Consider the following 19,188-nt stretch of genomic DNA (forward strand, 5'->3'; position numbering starts at 1 on the left):
GCCTGTGCAAATTGTTTCTGTTTTAAATATTTAATTTTCCACTCTATTTCTTGACTTATTATCATTGAAAACTGTTTTTGCAATACCGTATTTTTCACTCTATAAGATGCACCAGACCACAAGACGCACCTAGTTTTTGGAGGAGGAAAACAAGAAAAAAAATATTCTGAATCTCAGAAGCCAGAACAGCAAGAGGGATCACTGCGCAGTGAAAGCAGCAATCCCTCTTGCTGTCCTGGCTTCTGGGATAGCAGCGCAGCCTGCATCCGCTCCATAAGATGCACACACATTTCCCCTTACTTTTAGGAGGGAAAAAGTGAGTCTTATAGAGCAAAAAATACGGTATTTTAATATCCTGTTTAACTATCTCTTTTTGAGGGGAATTGATCAATTCTTTTTCTTTCCTCTTTCTTTCTTTCTTATAAAATTTATTGCTTTCTTATAAAATTTATTGCTTTTTCAACTCTTTTCTTTTTTTGGTATGCACTTTGCTGAGTAAAAAATGCCCGCATCGCTGCCTTGCTCGCATCCCATACCACTTTCAAATTTGTCTCCTGATTCAAATTAATTTCAAAATAATCTTTTAATATACCCCCCTTTCTAATATTTCTTGATCATTAAATAGAAAACTCCATGGTGTACTTTAATCTAATATTTTGATATTTGTTTTCCTGTTTTCCCTCTTTCACTACAACTTATTTGCAAAGCTTCCCAGGCTACAAAAGAAAAGAGTAGAACAATAAAATAAAATAAGAAAGCCTTTAAAACCAAATTTGTCTCCTTTTTTAAACTCAGAGATTTTACAAGTCTCCTTCTTCATTTGCAAAAACCATGTCTCTCAGCAGAGTGATTCTTCCTTCAGCCGCTTCAAAGGCCCTGCAAATATCCATTTATTTATGTTAATTCTGGGGTTTTTTAAACCAAATCTCCCTTCCCTGATCTTTAGCTTTCTTCTGAAAAACACACTTCTTTACCCATATATAATTGAAAGTAATGTAAATTACACCAAATCCAGTTTGTTCACTCATTTTTTCCTCAGATTATGGGTTCATCTAGTTTTATTTGTCTACAGAGCTCTCTCGTTTTATAGAGAGCAACTGGCCCCGAGAGCCAAAGGCTCAGAATTCCAAGAAAACTGGTTTATTACATGTTATACAATAGGTGTGAACTGCGCTGGGACTCAAGCAAAGGGTGGACCACAACCAGAACATGAGTCCTGGTTCACATGTCACATTGTTTAAACCATAGTCAAAGTATTTTTAAAAGGGGGAAATGCAGTGTGCCTATGCACCAGTATCTCAGCCAGTTATGCAACAGATCATCGAGGCTACAGATGGGGAAATTTCCGGCTTTCGGCTTCTCTCTATTTTGCAATCATTTTGTTTAAAGTCCTCGTGAAACTTCAACAGTAATTTTAGTGTGATTCTCTGCACATGTTTACAAGCAATTTTGCTTTGCCTCCACATTCTGCCAAGCAGTTTCCCCTAATAGATGCACATTAGCATTCTATTTTCGTTAATACAGTGGAACCTCAGTTTTTGAGCATCTCAGAAATTGAACATTTCAGCTTTCAAATGCTGAAAACCCAGAAGTAACTGCTTCGGTTTTCGAACACTTTTCAGAGCCGAACATGCCACGCAGCTTCCATTTTGAGTTTCCCTATTGTATTAAGGCTTCCGCTTTCAGTTTTCAGTTTTCAAATGTTTCGGAAGTCGGACGGTCTTCTTCAGGAATGGATTATGGTCAAAAACCGAGGTTCCACTGTATCTCAGAATATTTGTACACATACATAGCTGGAGAACTGCAATGCAAAATTGCGTTTATTTCATTTAAGACCATTAGCCTGGCAGCCAGAAAAGGCAAACAGATTGTGCCTTGCAATGCAGTTAAAAAATATGATTTGTCCTATTCAATATGGATCTTCTTTAATATTGTGCATCACTTAAAAAACAACAATACCATAAACTGATTGAGAAGGGGGAGTAGATGAATAATCATAGAGTTGGAAGGGACCCTGAGGGTCATCTAGTCCAACCCCCTGCAATGCAGGAATCAAATAAGGAAATTATTTTTGCTCCATCACATCATCCACTGCCACAAACACACAGCAGGTTGAGAGAAAATCCCTTTGTTTGTTTGTTTGCTTATCTGATTAGTTGTTTGTCATCCAAAGGGTCTCCAAACGACTTCCATTGAAAAGAAAATATGCATACAGTGGTACCTCGGGTTACATACGCTTCAGGTTACAGACTCCGCTAACCCAGAAATAGTGCTTCAGGTTAAGAACTTTGCTCCAGGATGAGAACAGAAATCAGGTTCCGGTGGCACGGCGGCAGCAGGAGGCCCCATTAGCTAAAGCGGTGCTTCAGGTTAAGAACAGTTTCAGGTTAAGAACGGACCTCCGGAACGAATTAAGTACTTAACCCGAGGTACCACTGTATATACATTATGCCATAGAAAGGGGGAGGGAATCAGATAACACATCAATATGCCATACAACATATTGGGAAGACAAAATCAAAACACCCTCCAAAAAGGAATAATAGAAAACATTAGCTGGTTGGCATCCATCTGCCTTGGGAGACAATGGCAGAACACGCCTTTGCAGATGAATTCAAACAGTTGAAAGGTTACAGTGCCTGTCAAAGAAAACTGGCAGTACGCAAATAATCATCAGCTAGGATCAAGTAACTGGTCTTTCCTTTTCACGAAGGATAAACATAACCAATGTCTGTTTTGCAGCTCCTACAAGACAGATCAGGCACTGAGATGAATCCCACTTGCTGCCCTTATAGCAGTCTTCATGGCTGAGTCGATCCAAGCATGCGGGTGGGCTGTGTACTCTCCGGCGAAGTACACTCTCCCTTCATTCTGTTTCAAAGCCTCGAAAAGCTGGGTGAACTGGTATGGAGTGGGTTGAGCAAAGGCCCCCATGGAAAACTTGTCTAGGGCCCACTTCTGTACAACGTGCCGGTTGCAGACAGATCTGAGATAAGACTTGGAGACGTTGTGGATTTCCGACAGGTCATCCATCACCACGTCAATGCACTTTTCCTCGCTGAGGGGAACGAAGAAGTCGGCGTCATCATTGAACGTGTAAGAGGCCAGGAGTACCCCGAGGCCACTAGGGAAGACATGGTTCGGGTAATAGATCATTCGGGATGGGCGGTCCGTGATCGACTTCCCACCTCGGATCCCGTCTTTCTCCCAAAACCTGTCTGTGCAGGCCAAGGCGATTTTGGTAGAGCTTGCGTAATGAAAAGAACGCAGAGCGCGAGCCTTGGGGTGGGAAAGAAGAGGCTGGTATTTGATGAGCCGAGCAGCTTTCGCCGTCGCCGTGACGATGACGTAGTCGGCGGTCAGACTCGACAAGGTTCCTTTGCCCCGCTTGCGGTAAAACACCCTCACTTTCTTGCCGGTGCTAAGTATTTTCTCGACGCTGCAGCTTAGACGGATTGTCCCGGGCATTTCCCGGGAGAAGCCGTTGGGGAGCTGGTCAAATCCTCCTGTGATTTCCTCAAAACTTGGGGAGGTAGAAGGAGGAAACAGGAGCAGAAAAAGAAAGGAAAGGAAAAGTCATTGAACAGGGTGAGCAACCCAAGCAAAATATGCTCCCTGCAACATTTATATTTCCCAAGAGCAAATGGCATATTATTATTCTCTGGTTCCTACAGGCATATCATGATGGTATCCAGAGCATCACAGCCATCACATTTCACTGCTGATTTTCCCCTCGCTGTGCCGCTTCTTATTTTTATGTGTTTCTCTGGCCCTCCTTTGTGACACCTCCAGCCTTTTTACTTCAAGTTGCAATGGTTGACCCAGTAAGAGGTACACGGTAGACCAAAAGGCAACCTATTCTTCCCTTCCTCCCTGATTCCTTCTCATTTAGCAGCTTATTTCATCTCAGGTTTTACTTCCTTCCTGCTTCTTTTCCAAGTTGAGTTAGCATGTCCTAGAGTTAACTTCTTGGCTCCATCTTGGCTCCATGTAAAGCCTAAGAATGACTTTGTGCGCCATGAGTAATAACCTTAAGTTTTCGTTATACTTTCCGGCTACTTCTTTCTGCACACCCCTGCAGTACAGTGGTACCTCGGGTTAAGAACTTAATTCGTTCCAGAGGTCCGTTCTTAACTTGAAACTGTTCTTAACCTGAAGCACCACTTTAGCTAACGGATTCTCCTGCCACACAATTTCTGTTCTCATCCTGAGATAAAGTTCTTAACCCAAGGTACTATTTAAGGGTTAGCGGAGTCTGTAACCTGAATCGTATGTAACCCAAGGTACCACTGTATATATTTACCAAACTTCCAACAGGACCAAGACATTTTGCCACCTGAGGCAAAGGGCAAGACGTTGCCCCTCCAATGCTATTCCAAGATCGTGTCTACTACCATTCTGTGCTTGGAAGCTGACTGAACTGGCAGTGGACAAACCCCTACACCTGAAGGAAGCAAACTGGCTTAGAAGCCATAGTGCAGGCTGTGTGAGATGCACAACTCTGTCCTCCAACAGCTTGCATCTGCCACCTAAGGCAGCCACCTCACTTTGCCTAGCAATAGGGCCGGTGGTACAGTGGTACCTCGGTTTTCGAACATCTCCATTGATCAACATTTCAGTTTTCGAAGGCTGTGAACCCGGAAGTAAATGCTTCTGTTTTTGAACACTTTTCAGATGGAGAACATGCCACAGGGCTTCCGTATTGAGTTTTCCGTATTGAGGCTTTCGTATTGAGTTTTCAGTTTTCAAAAGTTTCAGAACTTGAATGGTCTTCCGGAATGGATTATGTTCGAAAACCAAGTTACCACTGTAGTGGCACCTGCCCTGTAGAACACCCTCCCATCAGATGTCAAGGAAATAAACAACTATCTGACTTTTAGAAGACATCTGAAGGCAGCCCTGCTTAGGGAAGTTTTTAATGTTTGATTTGTTTATTTTTTGACTTTATTATTATTATTAATATTCTGTTGGGAGCCGCCCAGAGTGGATGGGGAAACCCAGCCAGATGGGCAGGGTATAAATAAATAAATAAGTAAATGATAATAATAATCTACAGATCTTCTTCCAAATGCATATATTAGGAGAAAAGCGCAGTTAAATTTTCACAAGGACTTAATAAATAAATAAATCTGCAAACTGAAGTGGAGATGTGGACAACCAAATTTATAATATAATAATAATTTATTCTTTGTACCCCACCCATCCAACTGGGTTGCCCCAGGCCCCTCTGGGCGGCTTTCGGCATATATGAAAACATAATAGAACATTAAGCCTTTAAAATCTTCCTTTTACAGAGCTGCCTTCGGATGCTATATAAGTACTCATCTCCTTAACCTCTGAGGGGAGGGAATTCCACAGGGTGGGTGCCACTACCGAGAAGGCCCTCTGCCTGATTCCCTGTAACCTCACTTCTCACAGTGAGGGAACCACCAGAAGGCCCTCGGAGCTGGACCTCAGTGTCCGGGCTGAACGATGGGGGTGGAGACGCTCCTTCAGGTTGGAATAACGAGAAACCAAAACACCATCCACCTCAGTTACAGTATTAATGAAGCTGATACAATATCCCCTCCCTTTTACCTGTCATCGTCATAGAAGGTCACATAGTCCATAGCAGAATCAATAAATGAAGTGTAGAATCCACCTTCTTCGTTCAAGAGGTCACCAATCATATCTACTGCTCCTTTGCTCAGATTTCCTTCTTTAATTAAATATTCCTGTTTGGAGGAAATGGGGGTGGGGATTAGCTAGAGAAAGGCTAGTTAAAAGTACACATGCTTCCTTATTTGAGCTAGACAGTCATACCTCGGGTTACAGCCACTTCAGGTTGTGTTTTTTCGGGTTGCGGACTACCGAAATCCGGAAGTACCGGAACGGGTTACTTCCGGGTTTCAGCAGTCATGCATGTGCAGAAGCACTAAATCACGCTTTGCGCATGCGCAGAAGCACCGAAGCGCAATCCGCACGTGCGCAGACACGCAAAGGCAGGTTGCGAACGCTGCGGGTTGCGAACGTGCATCCCGCACGGATCACGTTCGCAACCTGAGCGTCCACTGTAGCTAATTTATCCGCAAACATAGTCCAACAGCATGGTCACAGATTCCCCATTCCTGTTTTGTCTTCTGCATCCAATTTCCCAACCAGCCAAAGATTCTATGGGCCTAATGATAATTTTAGCAAACAGAACGGCTGTACAGTGGTACCTCGGGTTACATACACTTCAGGTTACATATGCTTCAGGTTACAGACTCCGCTAACCCAGAAATAGTGCTTCAGGTTAAGAACTTTGCTTCAGGATGAGAACAGAAATTGTAATCCGGCGGCGTGGCAGCAGTAGTGGTGCTTCAGGTTAAGAACAGTTTCAGGTTAAGTACGGACCTCCGGAACGAATTAAGTACTTAACCCGAGGTACCACTGTATTTTCACTGTTAGTGCAAATGCACAGGCTGCCAGAGCCCGCCCATGTCCACTAACGTGCTAAGAGGATAGCTCCATGGATTTAGTGTGGCGTGCATGTACCTGAATGTGCTGCCAGGTGGCCCACTTTACAGAGGACAGTCTTTGATTCAAAAGGCTGTATAGTTCAAGTTCTGTTTAACGTTAATGAACCATTAAGACAGAGAACAAGCAGGCGAAGTTCAGCCATCAACTGTCCGCACTGGTAATTCATACAAAAGTTTTATACAAGGGCGACAATTCAGATCAAAGTAAAAATACTGCAGACAAGCAAAGGCCCACTTTGCCTACCTTGACGGAATATGAGTCATATTTTTCCTTCAAAATCGTGCAGTTTTTTGTTACCTGCATGGTAAACATAAATATTGTTACTGGATCAGAAATGCCCATTTGAAACCTTCCTCACCAGCCTTAAAACATTCATTCAGTATTCGGTTAAGAAAATACACTCTGGTCACATTTGAAGATTTATTAAGTGATTCTTATGTTAACTGATATGCTCTGACGATATTATATTGTGGGAGTTGTCTTATGTGCGATGTGGAGGGCATGTGTTGCTTTATTTGTTTGTTTGTTTTAAGCCCTTCATCATAAAGCCTTGACAATTAAAAGTCACCACCCTCGTCAAAAGACGCAAGGCTTGTGCAACAACGGGTGAGCAAAATGAATCCACGCAACAGAGGAACACAGTGCGAAACGAAAAAGAAGCTTTGCGAAAAACGTGAAGAGAAAAGAAAGAAAAGATGGGAAGAGCAGACTAGAAAGCAACTCCAGAAATCATTCATAGTTTGACATGCCTTTGCTAATAGGAAGGCCTTCATTCCCCCCCCCCCCAAGGTTGTATGGTCACAGCCAGGCCAGCCAGCCTCCCTTGTGAAGGGCATTCCCTCCCCCCAATAAAAAATTGTAGCACCACTATGGGAAGGCCTTTGTAGAAGCATAGTGTGTATCTGCTAAAGGGTGTAACCAGTTCCACTGCCGAACTGAATACCTGCTGCAGGTAACCACAAGCAGGGAGAGGCAGCGTCAGTCAGCAGGGCAGCGTGGCAGTGGTTACCTGGCTTCCCAATGTTGGGAGGGCCAAAGTGTTGTGGAACTAACTCCTTGTAATGTGGGTGCAGTGGAGTGCATTGGCTCTGTCCTGGACCCCACCAATCTTGTCCTTCTCCCTCTTTGTAACCAGCAGCAGTGCTCGGCATTGGGAAGCCGGGCGAGCGAAGCCAGTTTGCTGACCACTACTTGGGAAAATGGCTGCTGAACGCAGGCCCTGCTGCTGGATTTGCCTAGGCATCTGGTTGGCTAGAAACAGGATGCTAGACTGGGCGGGCCTTTATAGTCCTATGTGATCGGAAGAGGGTACTTGGAGCCAGGCCTTACCAGAAGACCTTAAGATGCAGGCAAGCTGGTTCATGAACACACAGCCTCTTTACAAAACACCTACCCGATCCAGTGACTCATGGAAGAGTTTAGAGGCAGATTTTCCTCTCTCATTGGGAGCCACTTCATATCCGAACAGCTTGGCGTTTTCCTCCACCGCAGACACTTTTTCCTTTCTATTTCTAATGAAGTACCAGGCATTCTTATCCGTCTGAACAAACGGGTTTAACGTGAGGTTGAATTTCTTAATATATTCACGAACAATTCTGCAGGGGAAAGGAGTAAGAAAGGCCTTTTTTAAATAAAGTATATGTGTAAAATAATATAACAGGACATGGTGCTTTCATATTCAGGGATGTTAGCAAGGCTGCGAAGCATTCATTACACACCCACAGTTCAGAAGGGAGGATAATGCCCGATAGGAACGAAAGGCTGAACATATTTTGTTATGGCCAAGAATGCAGCAGGTCTTGTAGGGTCACTTCCTGTCAGGGAACTGCCATCGGCTCAGGGGCGAGAGGGGAAAGGGCGGATGGATTACAGAGAGCCCCCAAAGATTGTGGGAGGCAGCACTTCCTCAGCGGAGGAAGGAAGCCACGCCTCTAGTGGGGGGGAGATGCAGGGCTCGGAGGAGGCAAGGCGGTGCCAGGACACCTTGCCTGAGCAAAGCAGGGAGGAGGGAGGTCCCCCGTTACCCAAGCCTTCCTTGCGCAGTAGGCTTTCGCGCAGAGAGGGGAGGCGTTGACTGGGGGTCAAGAGACTGCTGGGGAAGATTTAAGGACCGCCCACTCTCAGATTCTGCCAGTGAATGAGCAAGACATGGAATAGAGGCGCTCTGCATTGTAAAGGTTTTTAGCACCAATAATAAAGCTTTAGAACAGACTAGTGAGGCATCTTGCCCGATTGCTCTCGAGCAACCACCTGATAGACTTAACACTTCCCCTTCCCAAGTCTGCTCTCTAGGCAGATGCCTACTCAAAACTAAAAAAAAATCACACCAACTGCTAATTCCAGGAAATGGGAAGGAGGGTACCAGGTAAAATGAAGTACTTCATCCGCAGATGTTTCTAAAACAGAATGAGTTTTGTGCATGATTGGCAACAAGCTTTTTGCCTTACTTCTGTGCCTTGGGCAGACGCATCGGTCCCATATCCATGTACCAGTCTTTCTCACGATAGGTCTTTATCCGACCCCCAATGCGGTCACTGGCTTCCAGAATCTGAACCTAGGAACAAATGCATTGTCGCTGTTTATGCTTCACTTCCTTACCGATTGCTGCTCCAGAAACAAACAAGCACACCTACATTTTGGGGATCCTGAAGCTTGGACTGTCATGGGGGCCCCTTCACAACCAGAAACAAGGTTGGGGCAACCACTTTCTTCAGTTGGGTTGTTCCATGACAGATCACCACACCTTATAAAGATTTGTGCTACGGACTCCCAAACTTTGGGATTGTTGAAATACATACAACAAAAATAATGAATTTGAGTTGTCCAACTCAAATGGGGTCTAGTAGACCCAAAAGGGATGCAGGTAGCGCTGTCGTCTAAACCACTGAACTTCTTGGGCTTTCCGATCAGAAGGTTGGCAGTTTGAATCCGCACAACAGAGTGAGCTCCCGTTGCTTTGTCCCAGCTCCTGCCAACCTAGCAGTTCATTTTTTTTAATTATAAATTTTATTAGTATTTTTCACACAACACGAAAAATATCGAAAAATAACAATACACAAAACACAAAAACCGACATTCAAAAAAACCCCACAAATCCATATCTTACAAGTTAATAATATAAACACTAAAAAGAAAAACAAACATTGGCTTCCATCAATCCCACAGCACCTCTTTTACCTCTCATTGTGTTTTCCTGTTTCCTTATCATCTCTATCCTAGCATCTAGATATAAATCCCTCTTTCTTACCCTTTCACTTCACAAGGTTATTCCCGACTCAGCCAGATTTCTGTCCTCGAACCTTGGCTTTTAAGGTATTCATTTAGACACTCCCATTCCTTTTTCACTTCACTTTTTGGTTTTTGTCTTATTATATCTGTCTATTTGGCTAATTCTAAATATTCTGAAAGGCCAACTTAGCAGTTCAAAAGCACACCAGTGCAAGTAGATAAACAGGTACTGCTGCGGCGGGAAGGTAAACGGTGTTTCTGTGTGCTCTGGTTTCCATCACGGTGTCCCGTTGCGCCAGAAGTGGTTTAGTCATGCTGGCCATGTGACCTGGAAAGATGTCTGTGGACAAATGCCGGCTCCCTCGGCCTGAAAGCAAGATGAGCCCTGCACCCCATAGTCATTTTTGACTGGACCTAACCGTCCAGGGGTTCTTTACCTTTTTACCTAGATGACCCCAAAAAAATATCCATAGTGGGCTAAAGTCACATCTGGGACCCCTCTGAGATTAAGAGCCCCAAAGCTTAACCTTCATTAGATTCATAGTAGATCGGCCCCTGCAAGCATGGATGCGAGAAACATAACTATGCACATAGGAGGGGCAATAGCTTCATTATATGGGGCAAGATGCGCAGTTCAAACCTTGGCACAATTAAGGGTCTCAAATGGCAGGTGAAAGAGCCCATGTTCTGCAGAACCACTCATTTTAGACCCACCCCCCTTCTTCCTCCTTTTTGTCAAGATTAAAGACCTGTGTTTCTCAGATTGCAGACCTATGCATGGCTAAAGGTAAAGGTAAAGGGACCCCTGACCATTAGGTCCAGTTGTGGCCAACTCTGGGGTTGCAGCGCTCATCTCGCTTTATTGGCCGAGGGAGCTGGCGTACAGCTTCCGGGTCATGTGGCCAGCATGACTAAACCGCTTCTGGCGAACCAGAGCAGCGCACGGAAATGCCATTTACCTTCCCGCTGGAGTGGCACCTATTTATCTACTTGCACTTTGACGTGCTTTCAAACTGCTAGGTTGGCAGGAGCAGGGACCGAGCAACGGGAGCTCACCTTGTCGCGGGGATTCAAACCGCCGACCTTCTGATCAGCAAGTCCTAGGCTCTGTGGTTTAACCCACAGCGCCACCCGCGCCCCTATGCATGGCTACTAATAAGTAAATCCACTTGACTCCAAGGAAAGTGTACACAGGATTCCAGCCTTTGTTAGTACAATTACCTGATGTCCTGCATCTTTCAGCAATTTGGCAGCAGTGAGCCCGCTTATTCCTGCCCCAACAATCACAATGGTCTTTGGATTTGAAGCCTTTCCCAGCCCATTTCTGGCAACATTTAACAGCTCCTCATAGTCGGGATCCTCAAAACACTTCATCCATTCCTCGTGGTCCTCAGCATGATTTGGGGAAACCAAGGCTATCACGAGCAGCAGGAACGGGAAAAGTGCTAGAAAACAAGAAATGATTGAACAGGAACTATATATATAAAAAGGAGAGTGAATTCAGAAATGACATCTAACGCCCTTTTAAAATGTGTTCTTTTAATTGGGTTGCTTTTGTTTTTATTATGTATTTTGTGTTTTTATATTGTGAATTTATGTTGTGAACCACCCTGAGACCTGTGAGCAGTGCTTTTTTTTCTGGGGGTACGCATACCCCTAAACATTTTGTGAATCTTTGTACTTTTGTCCATTAACTGTATTTATTTTTCCCGATTTGAACTATAAAATGGTGGAGGGGGTTGAGTCAAAAATAAGAGTACCCCTAAACATTTTTTTAGAAAAAAAAGCACTGTCTGTGAGTATAGGGCAGTATACAGATGATAATAATAAATAATAATAATAATAATAATGTATGAAAAATGCAAATTTTGGTTGATTTGTTTGAGTCATGCATTTTGGCACCTTCCAATTTTGAATTCTCTAGAAATCCCTGAAATAACCACTTAGTGCTTGACCCCCCAACTGGGTGGAAACCTGGTCCCTATTTTCTTTTAAATTGTCTATGTTACAAATAGGGCCAGAGAAATATTACTGTAGTCTCTTCTCACAACAGAATCAGATGTAGTAACTACAGGACTTTTTTTCATCCGGAACTCAGTTCCGGCACCTCTCAGGTGGGTGCCATTGCCATTATAAGAGAACAAGGGAGGTGTTCAGTGTGAGTTCCAGCACCTCTTTTTCTAGAAAAACAGTACTGATTAACTGTATAGCTGTCCTTGGCCAAAATGAAGACACAGAACTAGATATTGCCTCCCAATAGTTCTTCTTCGCTTTACCGCAGCTGCTACCATGTGCGAAAGCTCCAAGTCTCCTCCGAACTTCCCTGTTTCCCTGCCTGCTTTGACTTATAGCCCTCCCATGTCAGAAAGCATTCCTTTTCACAAAGATGATGAAGAAAGGTATTAAAAAGATGAAGACAAAGGCATCGTTACAATTAAGACAACAGTTACCAAAGAAAATGAATTCAAAGAAGAACTTTGTAAGCAGTATACCTGAAGGAGCGTCTCCACCCCCATCGTTCTACCCGGACACTGAGGTCCAGCACCGAGGGCCTTCTGGCGGTTCCCTCACTGCGAGAAGCCAAGTTACAGGGAACTGGGCAGAGGGCCTTCTCGGTAGTGGCGCCCGCCCTGTGGAACGCCCTCCCACCAGATGTCAAAGAGAACAAGAACTACCAGACTTTTAGAGGACATCTGAAGGTAGCCCTGTTTAGGGAAGCTTTTAATGTTTGATGTATTACAGTATTTTATTATTTTTTTGGAAGCCGGCCAGAGTGGCTGGGGAAGCCCAGCCAGATGGGCAGGGTATAAATAATAAATTATTATTATTATTAAGCAAGGGGTCAAGGAAGAGATGGTGGATCCATCTCCTTGTCCTTCTCACATCGGGCATCAGATACCAGCCTTGGTGCCCACTCAACGCTATTGGACTCCAACACCCATCATCCCCCACCAGCATGGCCAATGCTCAGTTGTAGTCCAACAATATCTAGAGGGCACCAGATTGGAAAAGAATGTCATATACCTTAATCTTCCCCAACAGAGGTTTGTCCAAGGTTTCGATAAGGGATAGTCAACATATGGCTGTAGCCAGCTGACTCTGTTGCTATGAAGTTACTACAGTAACAGCAACAGAAAGTAGGTAGCTGTGTTGGTCTGACGCAGTCGAAATATATAAAAAATAAATAAAATGTCCAGTAGCACCTTAGAGACCAACTAAGTTTGTTCTTGGCATATGAAAAGCAATTGTAATGAACAGATTACGCTAGTAGGACTGCAAGAAGTTCTGTAAGGAGGACTACTTGAAATATTGCAAGAAAGACTATGAAGAGAATTACTAGTTAAAGATAATTAAAAGTAATAGAGAAATTAAGAAATGCCGAACAAGTGATAAAGAACGGAAAATCTTCAGAGGTTGTCGACGGAAGTCTAAAATATTGTATAAGATAAGAAGTTATGTTAAACGATTGTTGGAAATGATACGTTTAAAAAAACACTAATAAAAATATATTTTTTAAAAAGTTTGTTCTTGGTATAAGCTTTCATGTATATGAAACCTCGTACCCAGAACAAACTTAGTTGGTCTCTAAGGTGCTACTGGACATTATATATATATCAGCAAGAGAAGAGGAGGAGGAGGAGGAGGAGAAGATGATGATGAAGAAGAAGACATTATAAAGTTTAAAACAAATCAGAATTAGAGCATAGCCATAACTTGATTTCCCAGAGGACACTTGCATCCTAAAATTTCTATGAGAAAATGAAAGACTTACAGAATTGGTCCATGTTCTGATAGGTAGTGTAAGGATGGCAAGTGAATGCTCTTATTTTATAGCCAGAATGTGGCAGGCTATGAGCCAATAGTGATTCAGAAACCTCTTTGGTGACCAACCTCTCAAAGGGCAATTCCCAAACACACCTATCTGGTAAAGGTCACCTGAAGCACAGTACACGCAACCGAGACGGATGGCACAATATAGTTGCATATCTTCTAAGAAAGTACCTTTAAAAAACACCTTAGGGGTGCGGGAAAGACACACAAAGCTTGATCTGGAATACTTAAAAGTGAGGCCAAGAAGATCTCACCTTTTGCCCAATGGGTTTTATAGGATATCCTGTAAGATTTTTAAGGGTCTAATAAAACTTGAATGCGTGGAAAGCAAGCAAAGTTCGATATAGTCAATATTTCTACAAATACAGGAAGGAAAATGTCAGAGATTACAGCATAATTTGCTCCCTAGCAGCTATCTAGCAACCCCGATATTTAATGACTGATTAGAAGACATTAGGTCAGATTAGACTGGACTCAGGTCAGGTTATAAAATATTTTACACACACACACACTAAGGTTACCAGATGTCCCCATTTCCCGGGGACAGCCCCCAGATTTACAAATCAGTCCCCTGACAAAATCCATCTATTTAGGAGGAAGTTGAAAAGTGTCCCCGGATTCATTGAAAAAAATCTGGTAGCCTTAACAAACACACACACAATAAAATATATTAAATTAAAATATCTTACAGTGAAGACAAGGAGCAGTGTAATAAACCAAGGATGGTAATAAACCAAGATAGTGTTGGACTAGGACCTGGGAGACCAGGGTTCAAATCTCCACTTGGCTATGAAGCTTAATATCTGTCTTTGGGTCAGACACTGCCTCTCAGCCTAGCTTACCTCGCAGGGTTGTTGTGGGGGTTAAATGAGGAGGGGGAGAACCATGTAGGCCGCCTTGAGCTCTTTGGAGAAGAAGTTGAGATATAAATACGTTAATTAAGTAAATAACCACCTAATCCAAGAGCTCCTTGCCTCTAAGGTCAAATATGGCTAAAAAGGTAAAGGTAAAGGGACCCCTGACCATTAGGTCCAGTCACAGACGACTCTGGGGTTGCGGCACTCATCTCGGTTTATTGGCCGAGGGAGCCGGCGTATAGCAGGGACCGAGCAACGGGAGCTCACCCCATCGTGGGGATTCGAACCGCCGACCTTCTGATCGGCAAGTCCTAGGCTCTGTGGTTTAACCCCCAGCGCCACCCACATCCCAAATATGGCTAGCCCTAAGCAAATTCTTTGGCCAAGCCCGATGCAAGAAAAGTGCCAGTGGTGTCGCAAGGCTCCCAATCAGGAAGAAGAAGCAAGCATATTTCAAGGCGATTGTGCCATTGGGACTGCACCGTTGGGACTTGAGGCCTAGTGCCTCGAGGCAAAAGAAAAAAAGAAAGCGATACCATGGTATCCACATAAAAGGCTGCTGACGGTAAAGAAAGTAGGGGCAAAGGCAGCATTTTAAGAAGCAGGACTCAGCGCTTGCAAAACCCAAGAACAACAAAAAGAGCATCAACAGAAGGGTGGGCTAAAGTAGTTCAGGCACTAGAGCAGGGGTCCTCATACTTTTTAAACAGGGGGCCAGTTCACTGTCCCTCAGACACTGTTGGGGGCCGGACTATAGTTTGAAAAACATATGAATTCCTATGCACACTGCACAGTGTCAGAGCTTCATGCTCCGGCACCGGGGGGGGGGGGCGGAGAGCAGGTGGGGGCAGAGCTGGTGCGCGTCCTGGGGGCATGGAACAGCAGTCAGATAGAAGGAGGAAGGGCAGAAACAAGAGAGATGGATAGATAAACGCGATTCTCTCTCTCTCACACACACACACCCCAAAGTTTATCAGCTGCTGCTGTGACCTACATAGTGACTAAAGGAAAGAATAGGACACCAAATTGTGAACAGGTGTCACAACTACTGGCAACATTAAGTAAACTTACTGGAATGAGTGGGCAAGAAAGATGACAAATGGACTGAGGGAAGTTGAAGGAGGCCAGTTCCTAGAACCCAGGCCCGTTCCTATAAGGAACAACCTGCCTTTCCAGGGAAAGAAGCCAACACTGAATTTGCTAGTTCCTCTTAGCTGAAATTCTTGACTCCGCTAGGCCATTGGAAAATCGCTAGGAATTTCGCTCTGACACTCATTCAGCCTCTACGCATCACGAATTGCACCACTCGGGTGATTTGCTGTGCCTTTAGGATGACGGGGTCTGTTTCCGCATGGCACCCTGAAGATGGGAAAAGGCTCTTCCATGTCCTTACAAGTGTGTTTTACAAAACGAGTGGTGTCCAGCTAATACAGCAGTTCCCAAACTTTTCAATAACATGACGAAATTCAAAACAGCAACGACTGCACATAAGAGGACATTTGAGGTGAGAGCAAAGCATGTCCTTGGTAGCATCTAACCCACACCGGGCTGCAAGAAGACAACCAATCGCCTGGCAGCAGCAGAAAATTGTTTCAGTCCCTCAGCCCGCTTGCGTTTGGGGAAAGTTGGGGAGTTGTCTGTTATGGCTTAGGCACACTCTGTTGAGTGGAAATAATGCAGGTGAAACACCTGAACGTTAGCAATGTGGGTTGCCATGGGAGTTGCAAAGTTCTTAGAAAATGTGAGCCCAGGAGCTCAGTAATGAAAGTGTTGTTGTTGTTTAGTCGTTTAGTCGTGTCCGACTCTTTGTGACCCCATGGACCAGAGCACGCCAGGCACTCCTGTCTTCCACTGCCTCCCGCAGTTTGCTCAAACTCATGCTGTTGGCTTCGAGAACACTGTCCAACCATCTCGTCCTCTGTTGTCCTCTTCTCCTTGTGCCCTCCATCTTTCCCAACATCAGGGTCTTTTCCTGGGAGTCTTCTCATGAGGTGGCCAAAGTATTGGAGCCTCAGCTTCAGGATCTGTCCTTCCAGTGAGCACTCAGGGCTGATTTCCCTAAGAATGGAGAGGTTTGATCTTCTTGCAGTCCATGGGACTCTCAAGAGTCTCCTCCAGCACCATAATTCAAAAGCATCCATTCTTCAGCGATCAGCCTTCTTTATGGTCCAGCTCTCACTTCCATACATCACTACCGGGAAAACCATAGCTTTAACTATACGGACCTTTGTTGGCAAGGTGATAGACATCTCCATACTCACTTTCAGCGTAAGAGATCTAGGCAGTATGAGAAGACCACTCACCTTTTGTGGTGTGTGCCATTGCAGCCACAAGGTATCCGGGTCCAATCAGTGATCTGGCTCGTGGGCAGGGGAGAGTGGTAAACAGCCTTATTCAAAAAACTAACCAACAAACTGAAACGGGAACAAATTGAAGAAGACAGCTTCACCCCGATATGGTTACCCTTTATCACGTGCACAACCCAACAAGACAACAAGAAGAACCCACCAACAGCATTTGAATCAATCTGGCTAACCTGATCCAAAAACACACGTGCACCCCACTCACACACAAAAACAAAGCTCACCACAGCCCAGCAAAGACAACCAACCACACCCAAGGCCAACCCCAACCTCCCTCAAAACCAAAGGAAAACAAGTGAATATTAAGGAGAACTCACACAAGTGACGCTGACACAAAACCCCACACATACACCAAGCAGAAGAGCATTGCCACCTGACCAGCCCCACTCACCATTCCCCCCTCCACCTCTTTCCCCCTTTTCTTCCTAATGTAACACTAATGTCTCAACAAATGAAACTGATCTGTAGAAAATGTAACTTGAAAAAAAAGAGACATTGCACATGCTTTTGTAAACCAATAAATCTTTAATAAAAATATATTTCAAAAAGAAAAAAAAAGAAACAGTGTTTTGGGGGTGGGGTGATTAAGTATTGAAGTGACAAAATGTCAACAAGTTCATACTGCCTTCACTCTTTTGTAAGTTCTGTCTCTTAGACGTAGATTGAGTTTTGCAATATTTGTTCAGGCTGCCTTCTACTTCCTTCACAGGACCCTCCAAATCCTTCTCCCTGTAAGCTTTCCGTTCTTTCCCAAACAGTCCCATCCTGATATATAGCAAAGTTTGTTTTCTGTGCCTCAGTTTCCTGAAACCATTTTGACTCCCTAATATAGCTGTCCGCTTAGAAGTTGGACAACTACCTGTTAACGCGCGTTTGTGGATTCTAAAGATACACTACTGGTTAAAACTTATTTTTTTCCCGGCCGGTTTGGCTCCCTTAACACTCTTAGACACCTTTCATTCTACCTGGAAAGCTTCCCTGTTTGAAAAGATAAGAAGCTTGGGTTTCTCCCCGCAGATCTTGATAGCGGCAGGATATGAGAGAGCCAGAAGTCAAGTGCTCCAGCGCATTAGGGACATAGAGCTGCAATGTCATATGGGCAAAATGGATAAACACGCCACAATTAGAGACTCTGGGAGAGGGTTCTCACCCGCAAACTATCTGGCTGATTTACAAATACCTAAGTACAGACATTCCTTTACCCTGGCCAGATTCAACGTTCTGCCCTCTGCCCTGCTGCTAGGCAGATATGAGGGCAAACCATATGAGTCACGTGTTTGCCCATGTGACTCATCGGAAGTGGAAACAAGTTTGCATGTATTGCTGCACTGTAGTTATTACGAGGATCTACGCCTGACCTTTATTGCCCCAGTTCTACGAAAGTTTAAAAATGAATCAGAACTTCAATGTATGAGAGCCTTGGTAGAAGATAAGGTTCCTGTAATCACGATCAATGTTGCTAAATTCTGTGCAGCCGCTATCAGGCGCAGAAAACAAGAGCTTTCCAATGTCAACATGCAGGTGAAGACAAATACTTAATTTTATTCATGTTGTCCAATTTTAAATTGTTGTTATGGCCTAATTTGTATTGAAATTGTCCTTTGTTTTTTCCGGTGTTATGTTTCGCTGACTAGCTGTACGAGTCAATCTGGTCTGTGACCGTTTAATAAAATTTGATTTGATTTTGACTCCCTGAAACCATTTTGACTCCCAAACTGACCAAATGTTTTTTCTGCAAGGAGGGAGGAGGTGAGGGAACTTTCCCATTGTCTCAGGAAGTGGGTAATTGTAATCACCATTTCAAAGGAGTGGGCAGACTACCGGGAAAGGCAATCAGATAAGGCATTATCAGAAAACCTGCCAGCCAGGAAAAACAACAACAATCAAATTTCTGTTGTAGACTGCCTTTTCTGTGATGTAGGTATGATGTTTGTAGGGGGTGCTCTTGGGTTACGCCCCCTTCTGTGATGTATATATGATGTATAGAGGTATATGATGTATAGAGCTCCAGGGCAGGGAATTTAAAATGTCTATATAAGGGCAGGCACACCTTTGTTCGGTGTCCTCCTTCTTTCCTACATGTGACGGGAGCACCCTGTTGCAACAGATCAATAAAGATCAGGCTTACTAGCTGCTTTGCTTCTCAATATTCTCTGGTTGGCCTCTGTTATTTTCTCCTACCAATAGGGAACCTATGTAAGGACTCTATACTGGCTCTTGGATACCCCATAAGGGGAAAAGGGCAGATTTTGTTTACACCATATGTCTCCAAATTGTAAGGGAAAGGCTGGTGCTGTGAGATTGTTTTAATTCTATTACTGTTGGATTGCTCTTTAATCATTGTTTTTTCTATGTTTTTAGCTGTTTCTCTTTTACCTGTAAGCCTCCTTGAGTTGATGTCTGGGGGA

General features: G+C 44.0%; 1 protein-coding gene across 1 annotated transcript; it reads right to left on the reverse strand.

Moving 5' to 3' along the window:
• Positions 1 to 1,822: 1,822 nt before the first annotated feature.
• Positions 1,823 to 13,516, reverse strand: LOC310837652 (L-amino-acid oxidase-like). The gene is made up of 7 exons (XM_083724577.1): positions 13,502 to 13,516; positions 10,951 to 11,174; positions 8,949 to 9,055; positions 7,895 to 8,096; positions 6,745 to 6,798; positions 5,578 to 5,714; positions 1,823 to 3,523 (listed from the first exon to the last, which is right to left on the reverse strand). The coding sequence occupies exons 1-7, from the start codon at positions 13,512 to 13,514 to the stop codon at positions 2,758 to 2,760; spliced, it is 1,503 nt and encodes a 500-aa protein (XP_083580703.1). The 5' UTR covers positions 13,515 to 13,516; the 3' UTR covers positions 1,823 to 2,757.
• Between the last annotated feature and the right edge of the window lie 5,672 nt (positions 13,517 to 19,188).

The sequence above is a fragment of the Podarcis gaigeae genome (assembly GCF_964106915.1).
Source record: "Podarcis gaigeae genome assembly, chromosome: 2".
Classification (NCBI taxonomy): Eukaryota; Metazoa; Chordata; class Lepidosauria; order Squamata; family Lacertidae; genus Podarcis; species Podarcis gaigeae.

Bases quoted from the DNA above. Each gene is read 5' to 3' on its own strand.
- LOC310837652 (XM_083724577.1), bottom strand. The intron at 8,097-8,948 runs GTAAGGCAAAAA...TTTCCCCTGCAG, and splicing joins CGTCTGCCCAAGGCACAGAA to AATTGTTCGTGAATATATTA. The intron at 6,799-7,894 runs GTAGGTGTTTTG...TTTACCATGCAG, and splicing joins TCCATGAGTCACTGGATCGG to GTAACAAAAAACTGCACGAT.